The 27,447-nt window shown below is 50.2% G+C and overlaps 2 protein-coding genes across 7 annotated transcripts in view; one reads left to right on the top strand and one right to left on the bottom strand.

Annotated features, from left to right (window-relative positions):
* The window catches only part of tjp2a (tight junction protein 2a (zona occludens 2)), a gene marked incomplete at its 5' end in the record, with an annotated part of 28,671 nt that extends 13,886 nt beyond the window's left edge, over positions 1-14,785 (top strand). For 4 of the 6 annotated variants that reach the window (XM_084442166.1, XM_084442164.1, XM_084442167.1 and 1 more), the window contains 21 exons: positions 131-255; positions 1,934-2,036; positions 2,179-2,905; positions 3,024-3,127; positions 3,903-4,056; positions 5,496-5,607; positions 5,734-5,864; positions 5,994-6,078; positions 6,654-6,804; positions 7,329-7,437; positions 7,819-8,038; positions 8,156-8,340; positions 8,888-8,983; positions 9,503-9,582; positions 10,142-10,352; positions 10,490-10,590; positions 10,795-11,016; positions 12,129-12,230; positions 12,346-12,693; positions 12,799-12,884; positions 13,718-14,785. In XM_084442166.1, coding sequence (XP_084298292.1) covers positions 131-255; positions 1,934-2,036; positions 2,179-2,905; positions 3,024-3,127; positions 3,903-4,056; positions 5,496-5,607; positions 5,734-5,864; positions 5,994-6,078; positions 6,654-6,804; positions 7,329-7,437; positions 7,819-8,038; positions 8,156-8,340; positions 8,888-8,983; positions 9,503-9,582; positions 10,142-10,352; positions 10,490-10,590; positions 10,795-11,016; positions 12,129-12,230; positions 12,346-12,693; positions 12,799-12,884; positions 13,718-13,877 — 3,612 coding nt within the window. In that variant the 3' untranslated portion in view covers positions 13,878-14,785. The remainder of the gene's footprint in view (positions 1-130; positions 256-1,933; positions 2,037-2,178; positions 2,906-3,023; positions 3,128-3,902; positions 4,057-5,495; positions 5,608-5,733; positions 5,865-5,993; positions 6,079-6,653; positions 6,805-7,328; positions 7,438-7,818; positions 8,039-8,155; positions 8,341-8,887; positions 8,984-9,502; positions 9,583-10,141; positions 10,353-10,489; positions 10,591-10,794; positions 11,017-12,128; positions 12,231-12,345; positions 12,694-12,798; positions 12,885-13,717) is intronic. The other 2 variants (XM_084442165.1, XM_084442163.1) reach the window with 1 other exon arrangement.
* A 783-nt stretch (positions 14,786-15,568) lies between these two features.
* LOC311312543 (amyloid-beta A4 precursor protein-binding family A member 1-like) lies at positions 15,569-27,197 on the bottom strand (the record flags this gene model as incomplete). Its single annotated transcript, XM_084442504.1, has 13 exons — positions 15,569-15,640; positions 15,858-15,998; positions 17,514-17,633; positions 18,567-18,779; positions 18,953-19,132; positions 19,410-19,610; positions 19,937-20,023; positions 20,214-20,246; positions 24,416-24,561; positions 24,663-24,702; positions 24,862-25,038; positions 25,281-26,331; positions 26,443-27,197. The coding sequence occupies 13 exons, from the start codon at positions 27,195-27,197 to the stop codon at positions 15,569-15,571; spliced, it is 3,216 nt and encodes a 1,071-aa protein (XP_084298630.1).
* Positions 27,198-27,447: the final 250 nt, after the last annotated feature.

Here is a 27,447-nt window from a genome sequence, read left to right on the forward strand (position 1 = left end):
CAGCTTAATCCCAACCCACTCAAACACTGTCAGATGTGAGACGCGCCAGCACGGGGTTGGCCCTCAGAGATGGGCGGTGTAGGCGAACAGGGAACCGACATGTCTCTAACGCGCGCTTCTCTCACTGCAGGACCCTAAGATGGGCTTCGGCATCGCGGTGTCCGGGGGGCGGGACAACCCCAACGAGGACAGCGGAGAGATGTCCATCGTGGTGTCCGACGTGCTGCAGGGAGGACCGGCCGACGGCATGCTGTTGTACGAGTCTCTACTGAGCCAGCACCTATAGTAGCACATCCAGCACCTATAGTAGCACATCCAGCACCTATAGTAGCACACCACCACATTCAACACAGCACCTACAGAACCAGCCTCTACTGACCCAGCACCTACAGTAGCACAGCTAGCACCTAGCACACCACCAGATCCAACACATAGCACACCACCAGATCCAGCACCTACACCTAGCACACCACCAGATCCAGCACCTACACCTAGCACACCACCAGATCCAGCACCTACACCTAGCACACCACCAGATCCAGCACCTACACCTAGCACACCACCAGATCCAGCACCTACACCTAGCACAACACCAAATCCAGCACCTACACCTAGCACACCACCAGATCCAGCACCTACACCTAGCACACCACCAGATCCAGCACCTACACCTAGCACACCACCAGATCCAGCACCTACACCTAGCACACCACCAGATCCAGCACCTACACCTAGCACACCACCAGATCCAGCACCTACACCTAGCACACCACCAGATCCAGCACCTAGCACACCACCAGATCCAGCACCTAGCACACCACCAGATCCAGCACCTAGCACACCACCAGATCCAGCACCTAGCACACCACCAGATCCAACACCTACACCTAGCACACCACCAGATCCAGCACCTAGCACACCACCAGATCTCTAGCACACCACCAGATCCCTAGCACCTACAGTAGCACACCACCAGATCCAACACCTACACCTAGCACACCACCAGATCCAGCACCTAGCACACCACCAGATCCAGCACCTAGCACACCACCAGATCCCTAGCACCTACAGTATTCACCACCAGATCCAACACCTACACCTAGCACACCACCAGATCCAGCACCTAGCACACCACCAGATCCCTAGCACACCACCAGATCCAGCACCTAGCACACCACCAGATCCAGCACCTAGCACACCACCAGATCCCTAGCACCTACAGTATTCACCACCAGATCCAACACCTACACCTAGCACACCACCAGATCCAGCACCTAGCACACCACCAGATCCCTAGCACACCACCAGATCCAGCACCTAGCACACCACCAGATCCAGCACCTAGCACACCACCAGATCCCTAGCACCTACAGTATTCACCACCAGATCCAACACCTACACCTAGCACACCACCAGATCCAGCACCTAGCACACCACCAGATCCCTAGCACACCACCAGATCCAGCACCTAGCACACCACCAGATCCAGCACCTAGCACACCACCAGATCCCTAGCACCTACAGTATTCACCACCAGATCCAACACCTACACCTAGCACACCACCAGATCCAGCACCTAGCACACCACCAGATCCCTAGCACACCACCAGATCCAGCACCTAGCACACCACCAGATCCAGCACCTAGCACACCACCAGATCCCTAGCACCTACAGTATTCACCACCAGATCCAACACCTACACCTAGCACACCACCAGATCCAGCACCTAGCACACCACCAGATCCCTAGCACACCACCAGATCCAGCACCTACACCTAGCACACCACCAGATCCAGCACCTAGCACACCACCAGATCCAGCACCTAGCACACCACCAGATCCGTCGACGGACTCGGTCACACTGTTAAAACGTGTCACTGTGTCCGATGGCGTTGTGGAGCGCCTCATTGGCGTCTCGTCTGTGTTTGGCAGTGAGAGCGACCGGGTGATCCAGGTGAACGCCATACCCATGGAGGGCGTCGCTCACTCCTTCGCCGTGCAGACGCTGAGGAAGTGTGGGAAAGTTGCCAAAATTGTAAGTCAAGTTATTATCGGCATGATGAGGGTTTTTGTGTAAAGGATAGTTCGTAGAGTTGAATGGTTTCTGGAGGAAGGTATTAGAGGTTAGATTTGGGGTTTTGATGTGACTAGTTTCAGACTGTCTGTGCTTCCAACAGACGGTGAAGAGGCCCAGGAAGGTTCCGGTCAACCTGCTGAAGCACGACCCCTCCCCCGACGTCTTCAGCAACGACTACGACGACGACTACAAGCAGGACCGCCGCAGCGCGTACAGCGGTCAGCATGACCGCGACCACAGCCTGGAGAGGGGAGGGGGCTACATGGACTCTGGCTACCAGACACGCGAGAGGGACCCCGGCCCCGAGGCCCGGGGTCGGAGCCTGGAGAGAGACCTCAGCCCGGACAGGCGGTACCGCCGGGACGGCAGCCGAGGTCGGACTCTGGACCGCGAGCACAGCCCCGACCGCCGCTACAGAAGTGACCGCGCGCTGGACCGCGACAACAGCCCGGACCGGCGCTACCGTAGCGACCGCTCCCTGGATCGCGCCCGCAGTCCGGACCGCAGTTACCGCAGCGACCGCGCCCTGGACCGCGAGAACAGCCCCGATCCGCGTTACCGCGGCGCCCATAGTCCGGCCGGGAGCCACGCTCGCGACCACAGCTTCGAGCGCAACCACGAGCGCCTTCCCAGCGACCGTGACCACAGGAAGTACGACCCGCGGCAGGAGGAGCCGATGAGAAGGGCGGGAAGCCGAGACCGTCTGGACCGCTCGCCGTCGCCCAGGCCCCTCCCCATGCCCCGCCCCATGCCCATGCCCCGCCCCCAGCTGGAGCCCTTGGAGACGCCTCTGAGCGTGCTGCTGCTGAAGAACCGGCCCAACGAAGGTCAGCAGAACCAGAACCTCTCATTACGGGCTGGGTTCTGGGACCCGGTGGTTTGCCCGGTGGTTGTCATGTTCACAGTGCAGGTTCAAGCGAGTGTGCGTTTGTGTTTCCCTCGTAGAGTACGGCCTTCGCCTGGGCAGTCAGCTCTTCATCAAGGAGATGACCAGCACGGGCCTGGCCAGCCGGGACGGGAACCTCCAGGAGGGGGACATCATCCTGAAGGTAGGCCGACCGGACCGGACCGGACCGGACTGGACCGGACCACCGTGTACCGCTGCCCAGCGTCACCTCTGCCCTGGGTCCTAGTGTCCCCATGTCTGGCGCTAGGGATGAGGATGGAAGCTGTGCCTGGTCGCTAGTACCTGTAATTCTAATGCAGGGTCTCTCTCTTCTCTACCCCAAATGCTTTTTCTCCTTCTCTCTCATCCCTTGCTTTCTCCATCTCTCTCTCTCTCCCTCCTTCTGTCCCTCCCTCATCCCTCCCTCCATCATCTCCCTCTCCCTCCATCTCTCTCTCTCCCTCACTCACCTCGCCCTCCTTCCCTCCCTCCCTCATCATCTCTCTCCCTCCATCTCTCCCTCCTTCCCTCACTCACCTCTCCCTCCTTCCCTCCCTCCCTCATCCCTCCCTCCCTCCCATCATCTCTCTCCCTCCATCTCTCTCTCTCTCTCCCTCCCTCCCTCCCTCATCCCTCCCTCCCTCCCATCATCTCTGCCTCCATCTCTCTCCCTCCCTCCCTCATCATTTCTCTCCCTCCATCTCTCCCTCCTTCCCTCACTCACCTCTCCCTCCTTCCCTCCCTCCCTCATTCCTCCCTCCCTCCCATCATCTCTCTCCCTCCATCTCTCTCTCTCTCTCCCTCCCTCATCCCTCCCTCCCTCCCATCATCTCTGCCTCCATCTCTCTCCCTCCCTCCCTCCCTCCCATCATCTCTCTCCCTCCATCTCTCTCCCTCCCTCCCTCATCCTTCCCTCCCTCCTCTCCCTGTCCCTCCAGATCAACGGCACAGTGACGGAGAACCTGTCCCTGAGCGACGCGGGGAAGCTGATAGAGAATGACCGCGGTCAGCTGCAGCTGATGGTCCAGAGGGACCGGAGACAGGTCCTCATCCGCATCCCCCCGCTGGCCGACAGCGACTCGGAGATCGACGGTGAGCGACCCCCCAAAACCCAGCAGCTCCTCCCCCGCCTAGCATAACGCACCGCGTCCCAAAACGCCGGACTGACATGTGACCTCAAGTCAGTGAGGGAAGGCCCTCGCTGATTGGATGAGATCGTCAACATTGTGTTTCTCTGTTGTTCATTTCCTTACAGTATAACTCTTCCTGTCTGTTGTCTGGGTGTAATAAAAATGTTCTGTTCTATACTCACCCTTTTTCTATATTATTCTCACCCTTTACACAGCCTACCATCTGTTTAGTGGTGAAAGATTTGATTTGATAAGAGATTTGTTTTAGAGATGGAATGAAACAAGCAGTCCTATACACATTTCTGCGCTAACCTTTAACCTTGTTAAAGACATTTGGCATGCCCTAGTTTCTTTAACTGAACTTACTTTTGGAATTTCTGTCTATGATAAAAGCACGCAGTACCGACATGGAATCAGATAATAATAACAGATTGGGTTCTATATCTCTCTACTCCGTTGTTTTGGCGTGTGTAGATCACATTTAGGTCACATGATCAGAGTGCAAGCTGTGATTGGTCCCTACATGACACGATGGAGGGTAGAGCGATGTGCTGGACCATAGCCCAGTAGGGGGTCTCATCGTACACAACAGGGACTTGCTCATGTTTTTATTGGAGGATATTGTGTGTACGCGTGTGCGCGCGTTTGGCAGGGTCATCTAATCCACCACCATAATCCAGCAGCTGGATATAACAACATGTCATTATGTTATGGGACGATAAGTGAATGCCAGCTACGAGCAGCACTACCGGGGTATTGGGCCCAGCAGGGGCTGTGTGTGTCGGCTCAACCCACCAGTTTGCTCTCTCTGGGATGTGTCTCCGATTTGATTCAAACTGTCTGTGACCCTGTCTCTGCTTCCTCCCCCGACATAAGCGATATTGAGGATACCGTGAGAAGTTCCATTAACGATATTGAGGATACCGTGAGAAGTTCCATTAACGATATTGAGTATACCATGAGAAGTTACATTAGCGATATTGAGGATACCGTGAGAAGTTACGTTAGCGATATTGAGGATACCGTGAGAAGTTATGTTAGCGATATTGAGGATACTGTGAGAAGTTCCATTAACGATATTGAGTATACCGTGAGAAGTTCCATTAACGATATTGAGGATACCGTGAGAAGTTACGTTTGCGATATTGAGGATACCGTGAGAAGTTACGTTAGCGATATTGAGGATACCGCAAGAAGTTACGTTAGTGATATTGAGGATACCGTGAGAAGTTACGCTAGCGATATTGAGGATACCGTGAGAAGTTACGTTAGCGATATTGAGGATACCGTGAGAAGTTACGTTAGCGATATTGAGGATACTGTGAGAAGTTCCATTAGCCCAGTGACGTGTGAATCAGAAAACCCTGGTGATGTATCCTGACCTGAGATTCTTTGTTCCAGACATTTCTGAGATCGAGTCCTACCGTTCCTACTCGCCACAAGACGACCGCCGAGCCCACCAATCGGACCTGTCCTCTCACTCCTCCAATGAGAGGCTTCGAGACAAGCCCAGGTGAGCAGTGACCAGCGACGAAGTTCAAGAACTAAACTCCCCAACCCAAAAAATCTGCAGGTGGATATCTATGCTTTTATTAGGTGCTTGATGATGGGATGTTCTAAGTGTGGTCTGTGTTGTTAGGGAGGAACCTCCTAGCAGACTGGCTAAGATGGGCGCCATGCCAACGCCCTTCAGAGTCCCAGACAGAGCTGTGGAGGACACGCCCCCTCTGCCAGCTGAGAGGGAGGAGCTCCGCCCACAAACACCCCCAGGTACGAATAGCTCATCGTCTTTAACAAAGCATGAGAGAGATTTAAGCTGAACTGTGCTTCACACAGAACAGTAGATGGAGAAACGTACTCATATGTGTCTGTCTCACCTTATCTTTTATTGTTTTACAGCACCTGTAGTCACTGTTGCCCCAAAGTTCCACTCTGCCCCCAAAGTGCAACTCAGACCAAGCCCAGAGGACGAGGAGATCTATGGGTGAGTGTGTGTGCCGTGGTGGGAGCTGTTTGGAATTGTAGTTTTATGACATTATCAGCAGAAAATGATCATGAGATGTGCGAGGACTGAGCAAGCCACTCGCTGAAACGTCTGCTTAGTTAATCTTCTATAGCAAAAGCATAACTGGAAAATCTGGGTTTGCAAACCTGCAGACCCTTTACTGTATCTTTATGTTAATAATAACAATAATAATGAATTTTATTTATATCGCACACTTTAAAATGCAGGACAAATCTCAAGGTGCTTCACAGAGTGCAGTAAAAACAACATAAAACACAAAGGGCAATAACTGGCTAGAATAATTTAACATAATTAAAACTAGGATTAATGACAAATATTACATATTGAAATAAATAAAACTAGTATGTAATGACTAGAGCAAACTATAGTATCCGATCTAGGATTTAAAAAATAAATAAAAGCACTGAGGAGCTTAGTGGAAGGGGTATGGAATGGGTGTGTGTGTCTCACTGTGGGTGTGTGTCTTGTGGACGTGAGGTATCCTCTGTGTTGGGAGATGGGACCTTCCTCTTCTCTGACGTGTGTGTGTTCAGGCCCAACACGGCGCTGGTGCGCTTCCTGAAGGGGGAGAGCGTGGGCCTCAGGTTGGCGGGAGGAAACGACGTGGGCATCTTCATCGCCGGCGTCCAGGAGGACAGCGCGGCCGAGCAGGAGGGCCTCCGCACCGGGGACCAGATCATGAAGGTAGGGGGACTAACCCTAACTAACCCTAACCCTAATCCAGCCTCCGCACCGGGGACCAGATCATGAAGGTAGGGGGACTAACCCTGACTAACCCTAATCCAGCCTCCGCACCGGGGACCAGATCATGATGTTGGGGGGCCTAACCCTAACTAACTCTGACTAACCCTAACCCTAATCCAGCCTCCGCACCGGGGACCAGATCAAGAAGGTAGGGGGACTAACCCTCACTAACCCTGACTAACCCTGACTAACCCTAACCCTGACTAACCCTAACAGGTCAGATCCTGTTCAGGGAAGGTAGGGGGGAGGGTCAGACCGTGGTCAGGGAAGGTAGGGGGGAAGGTCAGGGAAGGTAGGGGGGAGGGTCAGACACTGGTCAGGGAAGGTAGGGGGGAGGGTCAGCCACAGACTCTGGTCAGGAGGCTCAAGAGCTCTTTTCCCAGTACGGACTGTTCCTCTGACGTCCTGTGGGGGGACATGTCCCTGTTTCTGACGTCCTGTGGGGGGACATGTCCCCGTTTCAGGTGAACAGCGTGGACTTCAGGGGGATGGTGCGGGAGGACGCAGTCCTCTACCTGCTGGAAATCCCCAAAGGAGAGGAGGTGACCATCCTGGCCCAGAGCAAGCCTGACGGTGAGGAACCCTTTCTCCCATCAACACAGGAGTATCAGACACAGTCTGGGTGAGAGATGGGTGAGTTAGGTTACATGGTGAGGTACAGGTGAGTTAGGTTACATTTCAGTCATGGTTCTACATTCTATGGTATTTTGTTTTAAATGTCCTTTTTTAATTTTATTTTTTTACATTTCGTTTTATATGACATTTTATGTGTTTCTTGCACTTTGTCTTGATGCTTTTAATGTCCCGTGTAAAACACTTTGAATTGCCTTGTTGCTGAAATGTGTTATAAACTTGCCTTGCCTTGCCTATGGTTGGGCATGGGATAGGAAATGAACCTAGGCTATAGAGTACGTTCTGACGGACATGTTTAAACGTGTGTTTTCTATGTTCTAGTCTACAAGGACATCCTGGCCTCGGGCAGAGGGGATTCCTTCTTTATCAGGACCCACTTTGAGTTTGAGAAGGAGTCTCCCCAGAGCCTAGCCTTCTCCAGGGGGGAGATCTTCAAGGTGACCGACACCCTCTACGACGGGAAGCTGGGCAACTGGCTGGCCATCCGCACGGACAAGGAGAACCAGCTGCTGGAGAAGGGCATCATCCCCAACAAGAGCAGGTGTGTGTCTGTGAGTGTGAGTGTGAGTGTGTGTGTGTGTGTGTGTGTGTGTGTGCGTAAGTGTGTGTGTGTGTATAACATGTGTTTGAAATGCTTCCCCCTCTTTCCTCCCCACAGAGCCGAACAAATGTCCAACGTTCAGAATGCCCAGAGAGGAACGGCTAATGACAGAGGAGACTTCTGGAGGCTAAGGGGTCAAAGGGCAGCCAAGAAGAAGGACCTCCGCAAGAGCAGAGAGGACCTGAGCGCCACGCCCGTCACCACGCGCTTCCCTGCCTACGAGAGGGTGGTCCTACGAGAGGGTACGCCCCCAAACCCCACCCCCCTGTCCTGTGGGAGAGTGGGCTCAGGAAACTTGGGAAATGACACGCAAAGAACATCAAACTTCTAAATGTTGATGTTCAGTTCAGTTGTGTGGTAGCCGTGCCTAGGATGTAACGATAACCGGTATAATGATAAACCGCAGTAAATTTCAATTAAACTTATTGTGATAAAATTATCACTAAAACTGTTTGATTTCCGCGCTTTGAAAAACTCACGTAAATACTGTCAAGCATCAACCAAAGTTCGCAACAGTCTCCAAGACGCATTATTTTAATGTTTATGCAAACAAGAAGTGCATAGAGCTGCTAATTTTATTGTGGTTTTCAATATAAAACTCAGAGAGATGATTTCAGTGTGTATCAGAAGTTTTTGAAAATGTTCAGCACATTTTATAATACCACGATAATACTGATAACCGTGATCATTTTGCTCACTATAATCGTGATATGACATGTTCATACCGTTACATCTCTAGCCGTGCGTAGGATGTAACGTTGACCGTCCGTGTGTTGTGTTTGTCCTCAGCGGGCTTCCGGAGGCCGGTGGTTTTGTTCGGGCCCATCGCAGACGCAGCCAATGAGAAACTGGCCAATGACCTGCCGGAAGAGTTCGTTATAGCCAGTGAGTACCGTCGTCTAGCTGCTTTTCAAATCAAATCAAACTTTATTTGTAAAACGCATTTCATACACAGAGGCAACACAATGCGCCTTACAGAGAGCAGTGGGGGGGGGGGGGGGGGGGGCATAGGTCCTACCCTACATATTCCAGAGGGAAGCAAAAAAAACAGTTTCACCCGGGGGCCAGAAAGGTGAGCTGTAAAAATTCTTCCCTGAACTCTCTCAACGAGACGATCGAGCAAGCTCCTGGAAAATGTTTGTCTATTGGCCTTTCTAATGAAGGTCAGTGGACCGAAACGTTAATAAACTCCTGAAAAGTGTGCTCCAGAGTGCAGACTTTTTCTACGTATAGCTTTGTTGGTCTTGCACCTGGTTTGCATAGTGGATGTGCAGACATTTTCCTCTCTTCAATTGTCTATTGGCTAAGAACATTTACAGATTTTACAGTTGAAAATGTGTGTGTACAGTGTGTTACCTGTAAGGTTTCTGAGTTATTGATGGCAGTATTACTTGTCCCTAACAGAGACTGAGCCCAAGGACGCGGGCAGTGAGCAGTCCTCTGGTGTGGTCAGACTGAACACCATCCGACAGATCATAGAAGAGGTAGACCACCACCACCACCACCATCATCATCATCATCATTAACCTCCCCTGCCATGTCAACCACATTCTCCCCGTCAGCCTACCTCAACTCATCACCATTTCACATCACATGATCTTCCTCTTCAATCACCTTTCACTGTCCACATTAGGGTTACAAATTTCAAGGAATTAATCGATAACTGTTAACCTTAACAAACAATAGTCGATTAATTGATAAGAACGTCCCGCGCTGGACTGCGCTTTGCTCGCTTAATTTGTTTTGTCTTCCGCTGTGTCATTGAAATATCTCGGCATCCCAATTAGCCTTCACTACATGGCGTGGCGCCCTCATGTGCAGTCAGACCTTAAATCATGATTACATTTCACCCAACTCCCGTTGAAAACGTTCATAAAAATAAATAAAAAGTTCTGTTCAATTAACAAGCAATTAATTGAGTAACCAAATCTTACTCAAGTAAATTCTTATCGGCAATTAATCGATAGTCGATTAACTATTAACATCCCTAGTCCACATCATAGCTGTGTCTAGACTGACCCTCTGCACCCCCGACCCCCCCAGGACCGCCATGCTCTGCTGGACGTGACCCCCAAGGCGGTGGACACCCTGAACTACACGCAGTGGTACCCCATCGTGGTCTTCCTCAACCCGGACAGCAAAGGGGGCGTGAAGACCATGAGGAACCGCCTGGCGCCCGGCTCCAACCGCAGCGCCCGCAAGCTCTATGAGCAGGCGGTCAAGCTGAGGAAGACCTGCGGTCACCTCTTCACCTGTACGGCACTCGTCTTACCTCCGTTTTGGCTGGGGGGAGGGGGGTGGGGGGGTCTTTGTATGAGTGTTCAGGCCCTCTTTGTTTCGTTGTGGCCATGTCAAGGCTGAGGTGACGTGACCTTCTTACCCCCCTTCCAGCCACCGTTAACCTGACCTCGGCCAACGACGCGTGGTACGGCAGCGTGAAGGACTCTGTCCGTGAGCAGCAGCAGCGAGCCGTGTGGGTCTGTGAGGGCAAGGTAAGCTGCTGCTTCCACCATCACTCTCTGGTTCATTTAATTGATGTGGGTGTTTTGTAATTTTCACACAAAACTGTCTCTCTCCCGCTCTCTCTTTCTCTCTCTCTCTCTCTCTCTCTCTCTCTCTGTCTCCCTCTCTCTCTTTCTCTCTTTCTTTCTCTCTCCCTCTCTCTCCCTCTCTCTTTCTCTCTCCCTCTCTCTCAGCTGGATGGCACAGAGGAGGACCTGGATCTCCATGATGACCGCATGTCCTACCTGTCTGCGATGAGCGCTGACTACCTGAGCATGGACAGCCGTCTGGCCAGTGACTACGAGGACACGGCGGACGAGGGCGGGACTTACACCGACAACGAGCTGGACGAGCCAATGGACGAGCCCCAAGTATCGGCCATCAGCCGCTCCTCGGAGCCAGTGCTTCCAGAGGAGGTGGGATTTACCCCCATCTACCCCTGACTACTCTACCCCTGACTACTCTACCCCTGACTACTCTACCCCTGACTACTCTACCCTTGACTACTCTACCCCTGACTACTCTACCCCTGACTACTCTACCTGACTACTCTACCTGACTACTCTACACCTGACTACTCTACCTGACTATTCTACCCCTGACTACTCTACCTGACTACTCTACACCTGACTACTCTACACCTGACTACTCTACCTGACTTTTCTACCCCTGAATACTCTACCGGACTACTCTACCCCTGTCTACTCTACCTGACTACTCTACCCCTGACTACTCTACCTGACTACTCTACCCCTGACTACTCTACCTGACTACTCTACCCCTGACTACTCTACCCCTGACTACTCTACCTGACTACTCTACCTGACTACTCTACCCCTGACTACTCTACCTGACTATTCTACCCCTGACTACTCTACCTGACTACTCTACCAGACTACTCTACCCCTGTCTACTCTACCTGACTACTCTACCCGACTACTCTACCTGACTACTCCACCCCTGACTACTCTACCTGACTACTCCACCCCTGACTACTCTACCTGACTACTCCACCCCTGACTACTCTACCCCTGACTACTCTACCTGACTACTCTACCCCTGACTACTCTACCCCTGACTACTCTACCTGACTACTCTACCCCTGACTACTCTACCTGACTACTCTACCTGACTACTCTACCCCTGACTACTCTACCCCTGACTACTCTACCTGACTACTCTACCCCTGACTACTCTACCAGTCTACTCTACCCCTGACTACTCTACCTGACTACTCTACCCCTGTCAATCACAGCCACTCGCTCTCAACTGTCATCGTTGTCATTCACTGCCCGGCTCATGGTTGTGTGTGTGTGTGTGTGTGTGTGTGTGTGTGTGTGTGTGTGTGTGTGTGTGTGTGTGTGTGTGTGTGTGTGTGTGTGTGTGTGTGTGTGTGTGTGTGTGTGTGTGTGTGTGTGTGTGTGTGTGTGTGTGTGTGTGTGTGTGTGTGTGTGTGTGTGTGTGTGCGTGCGCGCACATATACATGGTCTTGGTTGTTCTCATGCATGTCTCCCCCCCCAACCTGTAGAAGCCCCACCCTGTCCCCCCTGCTCGTATGAGGAGGTCAGGGAGCAGAGAGGTGCTGAGAGACCCCAGTCCACCCCCCTCCTTCGTCCCCGAGCCCCCCAAGGTGAGACCCCCCACGTCCCCAACCCAGAACTGAAACTCAGTCTGAACCCTGAACTCTGAACCCGGAACATTCTGTTCCATTCTTCCACACATGTTGTACCCGTCTTTCCTGAAAGAGGACAGGACCTGAGACGTCCTCTGCTCGTCCTCCTGGTTGTCCCCAGGTGAGGGCCCAGAGCCGCGGAGACTCCTCCCGCAGTTACGACTCCTCCCGCGGCTACGACTCCCACTCCAGCAGCACCCTCAGCAGCGACGCCGCTGGGGGCGGAGCCAAGCCCCCGCCGCCTCCCGTGGCCGCCAAGCCCACCTTGGTGTCCCGCCCCAGCCAATCAGCCGAGGAGCAGGTGGAGGGGGAGGACCCGGCCAACAGCTCCTTCCTGGGGAAGGTCAAGGCCTTCGAGCAGATGAACCACCTGGCCAGAGCCCAGAGGATGCTGGAGCTACAGGAGGCGGAGAACGCTCGGGTCAGGACAGCAGGGTCACTAGCCCCTAAACCCTAACCCTGTATGAACAGAGAAGTTGCTTGGAATAGACATGATAGCTGAACCTATTGCTCCTCCTCTCTCTAGCTGGAAATAGCCCAGAAGCACCCGGACATCTATGCTGTCCCAGTGAAGCTTCCCAAGCCCAACCTGAACCGCCCACAGCCAATAGGGTAAGTGTGTGTGCCAATTAAACACAAATGGGTAACTTAATTTCACAGCTACTTTAGCACGCTTGATGTCCCTAAGTACACTCCCTAGGAACACTCCATAAGTATGCTGCACCGGTGCCATAACAATCTATATTGTAATTCCTCAGGGCGAGCTATTACAAATATTTTCATTTCTCCTGAAGAAAAGGGTCATTGATGCTTCCTAATAGTAACCACATTACCCAATTACCCAGAATTCAGTGCACCCATAGTGTTGTAGTCGCTCCTCTGTAGGCGTCACTGCACATGCAATTATCAAAAAAACACTGACCCAGTCAAAACGAGGGGTGCACATGTCCAGGCGTGTAGCTAGCTAGCTAGTCATCTGCTTTTCACAGCTTTGCTCCAGCTGTGAGACAAAATCACACACAAACACGAGTAGTAGCTCGTGGTAAAGTGCTCAGTATCTGATGTTCACAGTGCGAACAAAGCAATCAAAGAAGGCTGAATGTGATTCCATCAGTTACAGGCCCTCAGAATCATGTAAGTAAACTATTTGCGTGCTTCCAAGCTACCTAGCAAGCTGTGGTAGCAGAGATGGATACAGTTGACTGGGCTCAATTCAACCGATGACGTCTCGGTGTGAAAATTTAGAAAAAATGACGCTATAGTGCATTATGTATAAAACGCTTTTAAAAGGAATCTTTAAACATTTTTAGTTGATTCAGAGCGTAAGGAGACCAGGTAGAAACAGCAAATGTTGTCTAGAGGTGGATTTTCCCTTAAATTCTGATGAGTCCCTTATGCTTATGGATTGTAGGCTAAGGTCCATCTGTTCTTCTGTGTGTGTTAAGGTCCAGCTCCAACCCGGAACCCCAGAAGCCGTACTCCAAGCCCCCGTACTCTGAGACCCGGGCCCACGATGACGAGGAGGAGTACCGCAGACAGCTGGCGGACCAGACCAGACGAGGCTACTACAGCCACGCCCAGAAATACAAAGACACTGAGCTGTAGGGCACACGAGCCAATCAGGGACTCCCAAAAAGAGGGACTTCCAGTCTGAGAACCTATTCCTGTGTTCTATAGTTCTGCCTAGTGGCAGGTCTGCAGATGTGCCCAAGACAGGCCAAACGTGTCTTAACCTTTGAACCCAACCATTGCATTTTATTGTCTCCCCAACATCACTAAGCCAACCTTAATGGTTAGTGTTGGATGTTCAACCTCAACCAACACTCATCCCATGTTTTACCCAGTGGAATTTCATCTGAATACCCCTTTTTATATAAACCTTATATTTCAGTGTATATATCTTTTTATCTTTATATATACCTACAGTGTGTCTAAGGCAGTCTTTGTTACAATACAAACAGGGACAGACTACAGCCGCACAATATGGTCTGCCAACGCTTAGCTACTGTAGTGGTGGAAAATATTCAAATCTTTTTAATGTCACTTAATGATGATGTCATGCACACCTTTGCAGTCCCATCTGTGTCCAATGGTCATGTGTACTGTGTGTTATATACTGTGTTATATACACTGGAAATGAACAGATATGACGTGCCTTCATCTCCGAGTGTGGTTATGTCACTGAAAGACCAAGCGAGTCATCAGCAGGTGGCTCTATCAGTGGGTGAAAAGCACTTTGCTCGTTATTTCTCTATATTAGTTGCATATGACTACAGGCACGTTTGATCAGTGAGACAATCACGTTTTAAAGGCATATAAAGGCATACTGTATACTGTACAGCGCGTACTTACAGATCTGTTTTTTACCACTGTGTGTGAGTTATGACTGTCTGATGATTTGTACCCAACTTTGAATCTATGTACTATTGTTTGATTCATGCTCTTCAAGCAAGTCGGCTATTGTGAGTTTTTAAATTTCAGAAATAAATACAAATAAATAACTTTTCAACTTTTACTGGTGTCTTTATTCTTTGAATACAGGACGATCACGGTCATCCTAACTCGACCACAGCCTCGGTGACCTGTGAGGTTTTAACCAGGTGTGAACATGACTGGACAGGCCCATCGCTGGTCATAACAAACTGTTATTGATAACTAGCCTGGTCAAATGAATACATACAAAAGCTAACATGTTTGGAACATGTCCTTGTCCTCAATAGTTTATTTAGCCTAGCATATTTCACATGCATCTGTCATCCCTGGTGTGTTGAGTTAAAAGCTCATATCTTTTGGATGACCATGCCCCACAGTTGAAAGATTGCAATTACAGCATCATTAAAGTACATTCATAGGACTGAAAACACCAAGGATATTCCTATTCTCCCCCTACATACGCACGTCCAATTCACAGTTTTCTTTGGATACTGATATAACATATCCTATTTACACTCTGCCTGGTGAATTCATCTGTGACTTCTTCAGAGGTGTCAGCTGCTGTCATAATTCTACATTTTCATGACGGATACAGATTAAGGCAAATCAGTGCTTAGATAAAAGGAAATACTTTGTGATATCAAACGTGACACTAGACTATAATAAATAAACAGGCATGACCAATGACTAAACTGATGTGATTCAATCCAACGTGACGACGGTGAGGATGAATGAGATGTAGACAGACTGCTCCTGTCCTGTTAGATGTAGACTAGACAGGATTCTCCTAGTCTGTTAGATGTAGACAGGCTGTTAGATGTAGACAGACTGTTAGATGTAGACAGTCAGATGTAGACAGACTGTTAGATGTAGACAGGTTGCTCCTGCGCTGTCAGTAGGCGATACATGGCCGCAGGCATCGTCTTCATGTGGATCTGCAACAGAAGGAAAACATGTACACAGACACACACGTACACACATACACACACACACAATGCACGATCAAAGATTTATTGTTTAGTGGAATATGGAGGCACTTGGGGGAAGTATTTGTGCACAGTTGCAGTCATGTAGAGTTCCTAAACTAGACTCCCAAGCTGCTGAGTCAAAGAAAAGTATTTTGTTTGGGGTCATTAAAGCGTGTTTCTGTACCTCTCCCACTGCGTTGGACAGGATGTGAACAATCTTTTCGTGGGGCGTGGCCACCACGCTCTGGCTGTTGATCTCGATGATGCGGTGACCCACGCGGACCCCGCCCCTCTCCGCGATGCCCCCCCGCATCAGGCTACAGATCTGGACAGGGAGAGGAGACGATCACAGCATTCATCAACAGCATGTCATCAGGCTACAGATCTGGACAGGGAGACGAGACGATCACAGCATTCATCAACAGCATGTCATCAGGCTACAGATCTGGACAGGGAGAGGAGACGATCACAGCATTCATCAACAGCATGTCATCAGGCTACAGATCTGGACAGGGAGACGAGACGATCACAGCATTCATCAACAGCATGTCATCAGGCTACAGATCTGGACAGGGAGAGGAGACGATCACAGCATTCATCAACAGCATGTCATCAGGCTACAGATCTGGACAGGGAGAGGAGGCGATCACAGCACTCATCAACAGCATGTCAGTAGGCTATAGAGCAGGGTCAAACTCAAACTGGCTTGGGGCCACTGCTGGTATTGATTGATTGATTGATTGTCATATCATAGGAGGGCCACTTCAGCATTTACAGTAAGTACAACAAGAATGTGCAATATTCCTGGTGTTTTTTATTTCCATTACTAACATCCAGATTTCCAGTACTATAGAATTGGGGTTTTATTTCAATTGTATATGAATGGGTAGTTTGAAAAGGTATGAAACAACTAGAAAACATAACTACATTTTTAAAAAGAATTTGGCGGGCCGGATTACATTATATTTTTAGCATCATGTTGGGGCCTGAGGGAGAGGGGAGGAGGACCGGAAATGACACCCCTGCTATAGAGCATATAGAACCCCTGCTATAGAGCATAGAACCCCTGTTATAGAGCATATAGAACCCCTGCTATAGAGCATATAGAACCCCTGCTATAGAGCATAGACACCCCTGCTATAGAGCATATAGAACCCCTGCTATAGAGCATAGAACTCCTGCTATAGAGCATATAGAACCCCTGCTATAGAGCATAGAACCCCTGCTATAGAGCATATAGAACCCCTGCTATAGAGCATAGAACCCCTGCTATAGAGCATATAGAACCCCTGCTATAGAGCATAGAACCCCTGCTATAGAGCATATAGAACCCCTGCTATAGAGCTATAGAACCCCTACTATAGAGCATATAGAACCCCTACTATAGAGCATATAGAACCCCTGCTATAGAGCATATAGAACCCCTACTATAGAGCATATAGAACCCCTGCTATAGAGCATATAGAACCCCTACTATAGAGCATATAGAACCCCTTCTATAGAGCATATAGAACCCCTACTATAGAGCATATAGAACCCCTACTATAGAGCATATATAACCCCTGCTATAGAGCATATAGAACCCCTACTATAGAGCATACAGAACCCCTACTATAGAGCATATAGAACCCCTGCTATAGAGCATATAGAACCCTGCTATAGAGCATATAGAACCCCTGCTATAGAGCTATAGAACCCCTGCTATAGAGCATATAGAACCCCTGCTATAGAACATATAGAACCCCTGCAGCTACTCTCAACTCCCGTGTTGCTCTAGGTCACAGAAATGCATTAAAAAAGGATTTGAGGGCTCAGGAACGTCTATGACCCTAATACCCACAATGCCGTTCTGTACGCTGAAGCCCAGCTGGTATCGGAGGTCGGGTCTGCGTATGAGGACCATGGTCACGGGGGGGCACCGCACGATGTTCAGCTTGATCCTGGACTGGGCTTTAAGACCCTGGGGAGACCAGCCGGTCAGAACATACAGAGATGAGAGAGATGAGATTTAGAAAACACACCCATAGAGAGATGAGAGAGATGAGCTTTAGAAAACACACCCATAGAGAGAAAAAGCAAAGTACGTAAGAGAGAAAGAGGAGAGAGGGAGAGAGGAAGATAGAGAGAAGGAGAGAGAGTGGGAGAAAGAGGGAGAGAGAGAGAGACAGGGAGAGAGAGAGAGAGGGAGAGGGAGGGAGAGAGAGAGGGGGGAGAGAGAGAGGGAGAGAGAGAGAGAGAGGGAGAGAGGGGGGGAGAGAGAGAGGGAGAGTTCCCTACACTGGCTCCCTGTAGCGGCTCGCATCCAGTTTAAAACTCTGGCGCTAACCTACAGGGCAATGAAAGGAACAGCCCCCTCCTACCTCCAGGCCATGGTCAAACCCTACACCCCCTCCCGACCGATACGCTCTGCTACCTCAGGGCGACACTCCGAGGCTCCTGCGGTCGATCGACACGGTCACCGCTCTTCTCTGTCCTGGCCCCGCAGTGGTGGAATGAGCTGCCCACTGATGTCAGGACAGCAGAGTCGCTGCCCATCTTTCGTCGCAGGCTCAAAACTCATCTCTTCAAGAAGTACTACAACAATCCTCCCACCTAAGCACTTATTGTATTATATTGCACTGTACTTTAGATTGTGATTCTTTGCCTTCAGCACTAGATTATGCTCTTAGTCACTTGTTTTAGAAAGAAGATGCACTTGTGAGTTCTGGCAAGTAGTAGTACATTGGCTCTTCCTACGTTAAATGCTATTATTGTTAGTCGCTTTGGATAAAAGCGTCTGCTAAATGACTGTAATGTAATGAGAGAGAGGGAGAGAGAGAGATAGGGAGAGAGAGAGGGGGGGGAAGAGAGAGAGAGAGAGAGAGAGAGAGAGAGAGAGAGGGGGGAGAGAGACCTTGATGATACTCTGGCAGGTGCTGAGTGGCAGTCCCACCAGGCTGGTCCCGTTCACAGTCATGATCTGGTCGCCGATGTTCAGTCGACCGGACTTCTGCGCCGGCCCAGAATTCATCATGCCAGCGATGATGACGGTGGGGAGGATGGAGCCCCAGCCGGACTCCACGATGACCACACCCAGAATCTCCCCCTTCTGCTTTTCAATGTAAACCTGAGACATTACACGCACACACACGCACACACACGCACACACACACACACGCACACACACACAGAAGAAAAGTGTGTAAACCATGACTTTGACTAGCCTATAATCTCTCACCTAAACTCCATTTCAGACAACTGATAACTGGTCTCGGTACTGCCCCCTGGTGGTGAACTCACGTCTCTGCAGTTCTCAGACTTGGAGAAGTGGACGAGGTCGTCGTTGTACATGTCCTGCGTGCTGAGCAGGTCGCTGTACTCCCTCTGGCTCAGGTCCTCGGGGTCGATGCCATTGGCCCTCAGGAACTCCTGGTAGGCCACACTGAACGCCTGTCCTATCGACTGGGCTATCAGCTGGGCCTGGGGGGGGGGGGGGGGGGGGCAGAGAGAGAGAAACATACATTAACACTCTCTCTTTATACAGGACACAATAATGCCTGAACCACACACTTGTTTCCAAGTGAAGAGTAAGCAAAAGTAAAAACTCTCACTTTCTGTCTCATACACACACACACACACACACACACACAGACACACACACAGAGACACACACACACAGAGACACACGCACACAGACACACACACACAGAGAGACACACATACACACAGAGACACACACACACAGACACACACTTACATCTTCTGACTCAAACACGTGGCAGACCATCCTGTACTGGCGCCGGTCGTCGTGGGCGGTTCCGGGGTGGTCCGTGGTTTGGTCTAGGTGGTCCTGCGTGCTCCGGGACCGGACCATCTTCCCCCGGGCCATCAGAACCACCATGTTCCCGATGTCTGCGATGTACGAGATGGTCCTCAGGGGCAGGTCCATCATGGACGCCTGACAAGAACCGACCGGGGTCACAGTGTGAGGTCAGAGGAAGTGTTCTACTGGGTTCGGTACCTCGGACCGTAGTAAGCCAAGGCAAGGCAAGTTTATTTGTATAGAACAGTGATATAAAACGAAATGTAAAAAAGGACATTTAAAAATAAAATACAGGAATAAAGGTTACAGTGCAGTGTGAGTGAATAATTATTTGTAGTAGCTGAAACAAATGTTTGGCTGCTGTTGTGATGAGTCATTTAGTGCTTAGAAGGTGACTGTGAGAGATACAGCAGGAGCCTATAACACAGTGTTATTGATAAGACCATATAAGGGCTTCCTACTTGAGTGTCGGCGTTGAGAACTTTGATCCTCTGAGTGGACATGAAGAGATCCACCTCGGTGGACGAGAGGGCTTCCCCCTCAGGACTCTGCTGCTTGAGGGTCGAGGCAGCGCAGCGTTTCAGGAACACAACGTTACAGGATGTTTTACAATTACTAATATGAACGTTTGAAATTTGAAAGCTTGAATTCATGCATTCTCCTTTCTACACAGCACAGGTTTAGTAAGTCGATGAAAAGACGAGGTCGGCAAAAACCATGAAACGCTCAAACTGTTACCTTCTTACTGTTTTTAGCTTGCTTCTGGGCAGCCTGCAGCAGATGGAGGAGAAGAAACAGAATGAGAGAGAGAGAGAGAGAGAGGGAGAGAGGGGGGGAGAGAGAGAGGGAGAGAGAGAGGGAGAGAGAGAGAGAGAGATAGGGAGAGAGAGAGAGGGGGGAAGAGAGAGAGAGAGAGAGGGAGGGGGGGGGGGGGAAGAGACCTTGATGATACCCCTAGAGACCGATCATCCAAAATGTGATATTACAGGATGTAAGGGCTACAGAGGTTGTGTGTGTGTGTGTGTGTGTGTGTTTGTGTGTGTGTGTGTGTGTGAGTGTGTGTGTGTGTGTGTGGGGGGGGGTGTTATGTGGGAAGCAGAGGTAGACCACATCATCTGTGACGTCATTCATACACACGAGGTCTCCAGTCTAGTACTATTTGTGAGACGACCATTTCCTGTTGTCCTGGCTGTGGGTTCCTGACACAGCGTCTTCATACGTTTGACTCAATCCTTATTAAAACCAATTCACACTATCCAAGGCTTTCTCTGCGTCTACGCTCACTAAAATAACGCTATTTCATAATAAGCTAAAATAAGCTGTTTCATTCATGACATAACTGCTATTAACTGGGATAGGTTTCAGCTTATCCCTTTTCCTGAGGATGCTTGGAGTTTTTTTCATTCCGAAGTTACAAATATTATTGATAAGCATGCTCCTTTTAAGTTAATCAGAGTTAAAGGCAGGCATTTACCCTGGATCAACTCAGACCTCATCAATCTTTTTAAACAAAGAGACAAAGCCTGGGCCAAATATCGCCAGTCTAAAGATTCTGTTGATTGGGAAATTTACAAAGGTTTGAGGAACTCTTGCAAGACCAAAACAAGAAATGCAAAATCAAATTATTATAAAGGTAGTCTATCTCAGGACTTCAACAACCCCAGACAGTTCTGGAATCAGCTGAACCGTGTTCTCAACAAAACTAACAAAGGCCTTATAAACCAGATAAATGTTAATGATCAAACTATCTCTGATCCCTTACTAATTTCTCAGGCCTTTAATCAGCATTTTACCTCCATTTCTGGTCCCCCTGATGCCAATTGCTTTGGTGCGGCTGACTCCTTGAACCTTACAACTTGCAACAATTCATTTTCTTTTCAAAAGATTTTGCCCATGGATGTTTACAATGCGATCTTTGAGTTTAAAGGTAGTAGTGCTGGTCCAGATGGTGTGGAAGCTAAGTTTGTTAAATTAGCAGCTCATGTGTTGATGTATCCCCTCACAGACCTATTTAACCTGTCTCTCTCTACTTGCCTAATTCCTTCAGTATGGAAATGTGCCCGTGTTACCCCTCTTTTCAAAGGTGGAAACCCAGCTGACATGAACAACTATCGTCCAATTTCTATTATTTGTTTTATTGCAAAGGTTTTTGAGAAATTGATTTTTAATCAACTGTCACATTATCTTGATTTATTTAATATCTTATCATCATCTCAATCTGGGTTTAGACCATCCTTTTCAACTACCACTGCCCTGTTAAAGTTTACTAGTGATGTGCTCTCATCCTTTGATAAAGACCAGGTCACTGGTGCTATTTTTATTGACCTTTCTAAAGCTTTTGACATGGTTGATCACTACCTCCTTCTTGATAAGTTATATTTAATTGTTTTTTCTCAAAATGCTCTTTTTTGGTTTAATGCATATCTTCATAATCGCCGTCAATATGTTGCCATTCAGGGTTCTCAGTCTGATTATTTAATTGTTGAAAGGGGTGTTCCTCAAGGTTCCAGTCTTGGGCCACTACTTTTTTCCATTTTCATTAATGATCTTCCACTGTCTTGCTCCAACTGCCTTGTTCATCTATACGCTGATGACACAGTTATCTACACCGCTGATAAAGACATAGCACAAACCCAGAATTCCTTACAATTAGATTTTCACTCAGTCCAAAACTGGTTTTACAAAAACAATCTTGTTTTGAACAAGAAGACGTCTTGTAGCATGGTGTTTGGCTCAAGACATCGGCGCCCAAATCTCTTAAATTTAAATATTATTTATGATGATGGCTCACCCCTGGAAAAAGTGGAGTTGTTTAAATATCTTGGACTCTGGGTTGATCCTGAACTCTCTTTTAAGCCCCATATTGATTATATTATAAAAAGAGTGTATGGTTGTCTTGGTTCACTTTACCGTTCTATTAACTGCTTTACTCTGGAGATAAGGAAAAGACTAATTTCTCAACTTATTTTACCCATTATTGATTATGTTGATATAGTTTATCAAAACACTAATGACACTTACCTTAGGCCCTTGAATGTAGTGTTTAACTCCCTATGCCGCTTTGACCTTAGATGCCCCTATAGAACACACCACTGTCTCATGTACGACTCACTTAACTGGATGCCGCTTAAAGCCAGAAGACAATTTCATTGGTATCAATCTATTTTCAAATGTATTCATTTTAATTATCCTCCATATTTGAAAGAGTACTTAGTTCCATCTAGATCCTCCTACCCTTTGAGGCATTTGCAAGATCCCTGTTTCTATGTCCCTAGAATCTTTAAAGAAGTTGGTCGTAGGTCATTTGCATATAAAGCCCCTACTGATTGGAATAACCTTCCCCCCTCTCTTAGGTCCATTACTTCATACCATCGCTTTAAATCATCTTTACTTTCTCAGCTTAAATCAACTTGTTCATGTTTTTAATTCCTGTGTCTGTTTATTGTGTACTTAATTTTATTATTTTTATGTTATTATTTTCATGACTGTTATTAATACTTTATTGTTCTGGTCATTGTAGTTCTTTCCCCTGAATATTTACGTGTGGTCTTCGGATGTGGAGAGTGGCCTTGTTGCCATCCATACCTTGCTGGCTCACTTCTGTGCTCCGTGGGCCGGGTGTGTGTTGTGGTGGTTAAGATGTAACTAGGCTGTGTGGGTGGGTTGGAGTTGTTGAGCTAAGTGTGCGTGTGTATTTGTGTTGTTTTATGTATTCTGTAATTCATTGTTTAATGTTTGTATTTGTGTTATAGGACCCCCTCGAAAATGAGATGATACATCTCAAGGGGCTATCCTCAATAAATAAATTCAAAATTAAATTTTCCTCTGTGTCTCCTCTGCAATGTGTATCATCCTTCTAATATTATCATGTAATAAGCTGGTTACCCTGAAACAGGCTTGTTCTGTTCTGACAGCTGTGTTGCTTCAATGGCTCAGTGTGCTACTAACCGTTTTCTGCCTCCCCTAGTGCCTCTCTCTCTCCCTCCTATCCTCTAACCAGGTCCAGTGGATGCCCTATTGTCGCCCGCAGACCACCCTGAGTCCTATAGATACCTCCGTGTCATCTGTGGAGCTGTGGATGTCGTAGTATTTAGTACACACACACACACACACACACGTACACACAGACACACATCAGTCCACATCCGGCTTGGACCTGATGCTCTTAGCCTTTCTTGCTCTGAAAAATTAATTTAATGTAATTTATTGTTCTTTAAATGTTCTTAGCCATTAGACAAATATATTCCAGGAGCTTGCCCCAGGTTGCCTGTTTCAATATCTGTGTGGTCTGTATGGCTCTATGTGCTACTAACCCTGTTCTGCCTTCCCTCTCCCTAGTGCCTCTCTCTCTCCCTATCTTCTAACCAGGTCCAGTGGATGCCCCACTGTCACCAGCAGACCTCCCGGAGTCTGATAGATACCCCCGTGTCTGCTGTGGATGTCGTAGCATGTCCGTAGAATGCCCTCTCTCCTATGTTGCTTTTTTAGCCTCTCTTACTCTGAAATGTAATTTAATGTAATGTATTGCTTTATAAAGGTTCTTAGCCGGTAGACAAACATACTCCTGGAGCTTGCTCGATCGCCTTGTTGAGAGGGGTCAGGGAAGAATTTTTACAGCTCACTTATCTGGCCCCCGGGTGATTACTGTTTTTTTGCGTCCCTCTGGAATATGTAGAGAGTGGGTCGTATGCCCACCTCCCTTGTTCTCTGTGAAGCGCATTGTGTTGCCTCTGGGTATGAAATGCGCTATACAAATAAAGCTTTGATTGATTGATTGATTGATTGATGTGTCTGTCTGCCTTTAATAAAGACGGTCTGTCCTCGTCTATGATGTCAGTCAGAAATGAATTATGGGGGAATTTTACCTCCCAGCAGAAGACAGAGGAGAGGAGATGAGGAGAGAGGAGATGAGGAGACAGGTGTCCAGCGTTGAGACTCACCCTGACTCTGCTCATGGCCTCCTGGGCCTGCTGCATGCGGGCGCTCTTAGTGGGCGTCCTCTCCGACAGCAGGTGGGTGGAGCCAAGGTAGCTGGCTGCAAAGATGATGCCGTCGATGAGGTCTTCAGGGTCACACGGTCCAGGGACTGTGAGCCGGACACAACGGGGTCAGGTGAGCACGACCACACCGGGACCAAACATGAAAGGTTCATACTTATCTGGGGGAATGTTTCTCAGCGTCACTCACCCTCCACGTATGTGGGGAACGACGGCATCGCTCTGCGTATCTGAAACACAAACACAACGGGATATTAGAACAGTCAGCAGTAATAAGAACGCAGCCAAATGAACGCATCTCAGTACACCCTCTTACAGTGATATAACCACAGAGGTCATTTACAATATCCTGCCTGATGATGTCACCTTACCTGATGATGTCACCCTACCTCTTCGATGGTTGGCTGAGGCTGCGGAGGCCTCGCCGGCTCCCTCGACTGTGATTGGTGAGTTCTAGAGGACTCCGCCCTCACGGGACAGGCAGGTTCTGGGACTGCGAGCGGGTCAGGGGCCGGGTCTGGGTCTGGCGCTGCTGGGGCGAGGGAGGGATGATAGTGTGATGGAGACTGGGAGAACGACAGAGAGGGAGACTGGGGGACAGACTGAGAGAGAGAGAGAGGGAGACAGAGAGAAAGAGAGAGAAAAAAAGAGAAAGAGAGAGTGAGAGAAAAAGAGAGAGAGAGAAAAAGATAGAGAGAGAGAGAGAGAGAGAGAGAGTCAGCGCTCATGTTTGCCATTTCCTAAACTACAATGAATCATGTTTTGAGATATTTCCCAGTGTGCTGTGCTGTGTCTCCTAATACTCAACCCTGCCATGGCCCCCTAGTGGCTGCTGGGGGTATCCCTCCTCAGTAGAACTGACCTCCTGTCTCATCACCCACACGGGCTCTATGGGCTGGTCAGGGGTGTAGGGGGAGCGCACCGTCTTGGTCTTCACCTCCTCGATGGCCTCCCTGATGTCCTTAATCGCCAGGGTTATGGCGTCTCCTGAACCCTTGCCAGTCTCATCTGAAAGGCCCTCCCCCACCTCCTCTCCGGCCTGCTCATCCTGGGGCTCGCCTGGACCCGGCCTCCCAGGCTGAGAGCGCTCTTCCTGGGCTTCCACCACCGCCTGCCTGGGGGCCGCCCCCGGGCTGTGGGAGCCGGAGCTCTCGTTGACGCTGTCCCCGTCGCTGTCCGACTGGCCGTCATAGTGGTGCAGCCTGGAGCCCACGGAGCAGCCGGCCCAGGGGGCGGAGCCACGGGACCCCGCGTCTCGGCCCTGTTTGGGGGCATGGAGCTCCGGCTCGGGGGGGGGTCGGTCTGGAGCTTCCTCAAACACTTCCTCCCTCCGTGTGTGGCTGGGGTGAGACTCATCAGGCCTCCTACCAGACTTCCTTCGGGGTTCCCTGTGCAGGTCTGGGTACGACACTTTGAGGGGTGCAGGGAAGGAGTTGGGGTATGATTTGGTGTAGGGCTCTGGGTAGGATTCTGAGAAGGACTCAGGGTTCGACTGCCGGTGGGCCTCGGTGTAAAAGTCTGCATAGGTCTTTGGGTAGGAGTCGGTGAAGGAGTCGGTGAAGGAGTCGGTGAAGGAGTCGGTGAAGGAGTCAGAGTGGGAGACAGAGCAGCTCTCCTCCTCGGGCAGCGGCTCGTTGTCGGGGGCGGGGCTCTGGCTGGGCTCCTCGCCGTATTGGTCGAAGTGGTCCATTTGATGCCGGAGGGGCGGGAACTTGGGCGTGTCCGGGGAGGAGGGGCTGGATGGGGACAGCAGCGGGGGCGGGCTGTGGGGAGGGGCGTCCACGCTGGCGGATGCCGTGCTCTCCGTGTCCGAACACGGGTTGTTGGTTCCATCCCCGTGCTCGTCCTCCTCTCCGTCTCTCGGCTCCGCCTCCTCTACCTCATCCCCCTCTCCGCCGGTCCTCTCTGGGCCCGCCGGGTCGGCCCTCCCACTCGGAACACTAGCAGACCGCGCGCTGATTGGACGGCACCCTCCAGCTTCGTCCTCCTCCTCTTCCTCCTTGTCGTCCTCCACGGGGAGGGGTTCCACTTTGGGAGAGGGGGGGGGCGTCAGATCCGGGGTGGGGGGGCCCACGTTGTGGTGTGTAGGCGTCACTCCGGCGACAGGAGTGCGGTCGGGGGGTCCAGTCTCCTGCGAGGGCTGGGTCAGAGGTGAGAGGTCAGGGGGGAGATGCTCCACGGCAGGACCAGGTCGTTCTCGTTCCTTAGGGAGGTCAGGTGACTCCTGCTGGAGGTCAGGTGACGGCAGTTCGTGCGCCTCTCTCGGAGGCGGCCTCTGCCTGTGACCTCTGACCCTGGGGGCGCTCTCCCCCTGGCGCCGGTAACGGGTCACGCCGGAGCGTAGTGGCTGGCTGCGGCGGGGATCCGCCTCCAAACCATCCGTCTGGACCTGGTTCTGGACCTGGTTCTGGCCCTGGCCCTGGTTCTGGCCCTGGTTCTGTCCCTGGTTCTGGCCCTGCCCCGGTCCCGAGACGGGCCTCCTGCGATGGCGAGGGGGTCCCCGGGCCGCGCCCTGGCGCTGCTGGTGCCGGTGGTGAGGAAGAGGAGGATGGTGATGGTGGGCGGGGTGATGGGGGTCCGGCTCGTCCTGACCCGTCATCTGGCACGGCCTCCAGCTCCTACGGACCGGTTCTGTTGAGGAGGCGCCGCCGGGCTGCTTGCTACGGTGAGGCGCCGCGGCCCGGAGCTCCTCCCCAAGCCCCTCCCCCTGCTGTCTGTGACTCATCGCTAGGGCGTGGCCTGTTTACGCTCCGGTCATGCTTCTTAGGTTGCCATGGAAACGCTACTCATAGCACTGCCTAGGGAGGGAGACAGGGGTCAAAGGTGAAACAGAGGTTAAGGAAGGTCGGTGTATAAAACCATTTTACAGGATCAGACCACAACGTAGGGGAGAATGACGGACTAGTTTCCACGGTAATGAAAAGCTTTGACGCCGTGACTCTTTTGACATCGTCTCAGAGACACATTAGTGCTAC

The sequence above is a fragment of the Borostomias antarcticus genome (genome assembly GCF_949987555.1).
Source record: "Borostomias antarcticus genome assembly, chromosome: 8".
Taxonomy (NCBI): Eukaryota; Metazoa; Chordata; class Actinopteri; order Stomiiformes; family Stomiidae; genus Borostomias; species Borostomias antarcticus.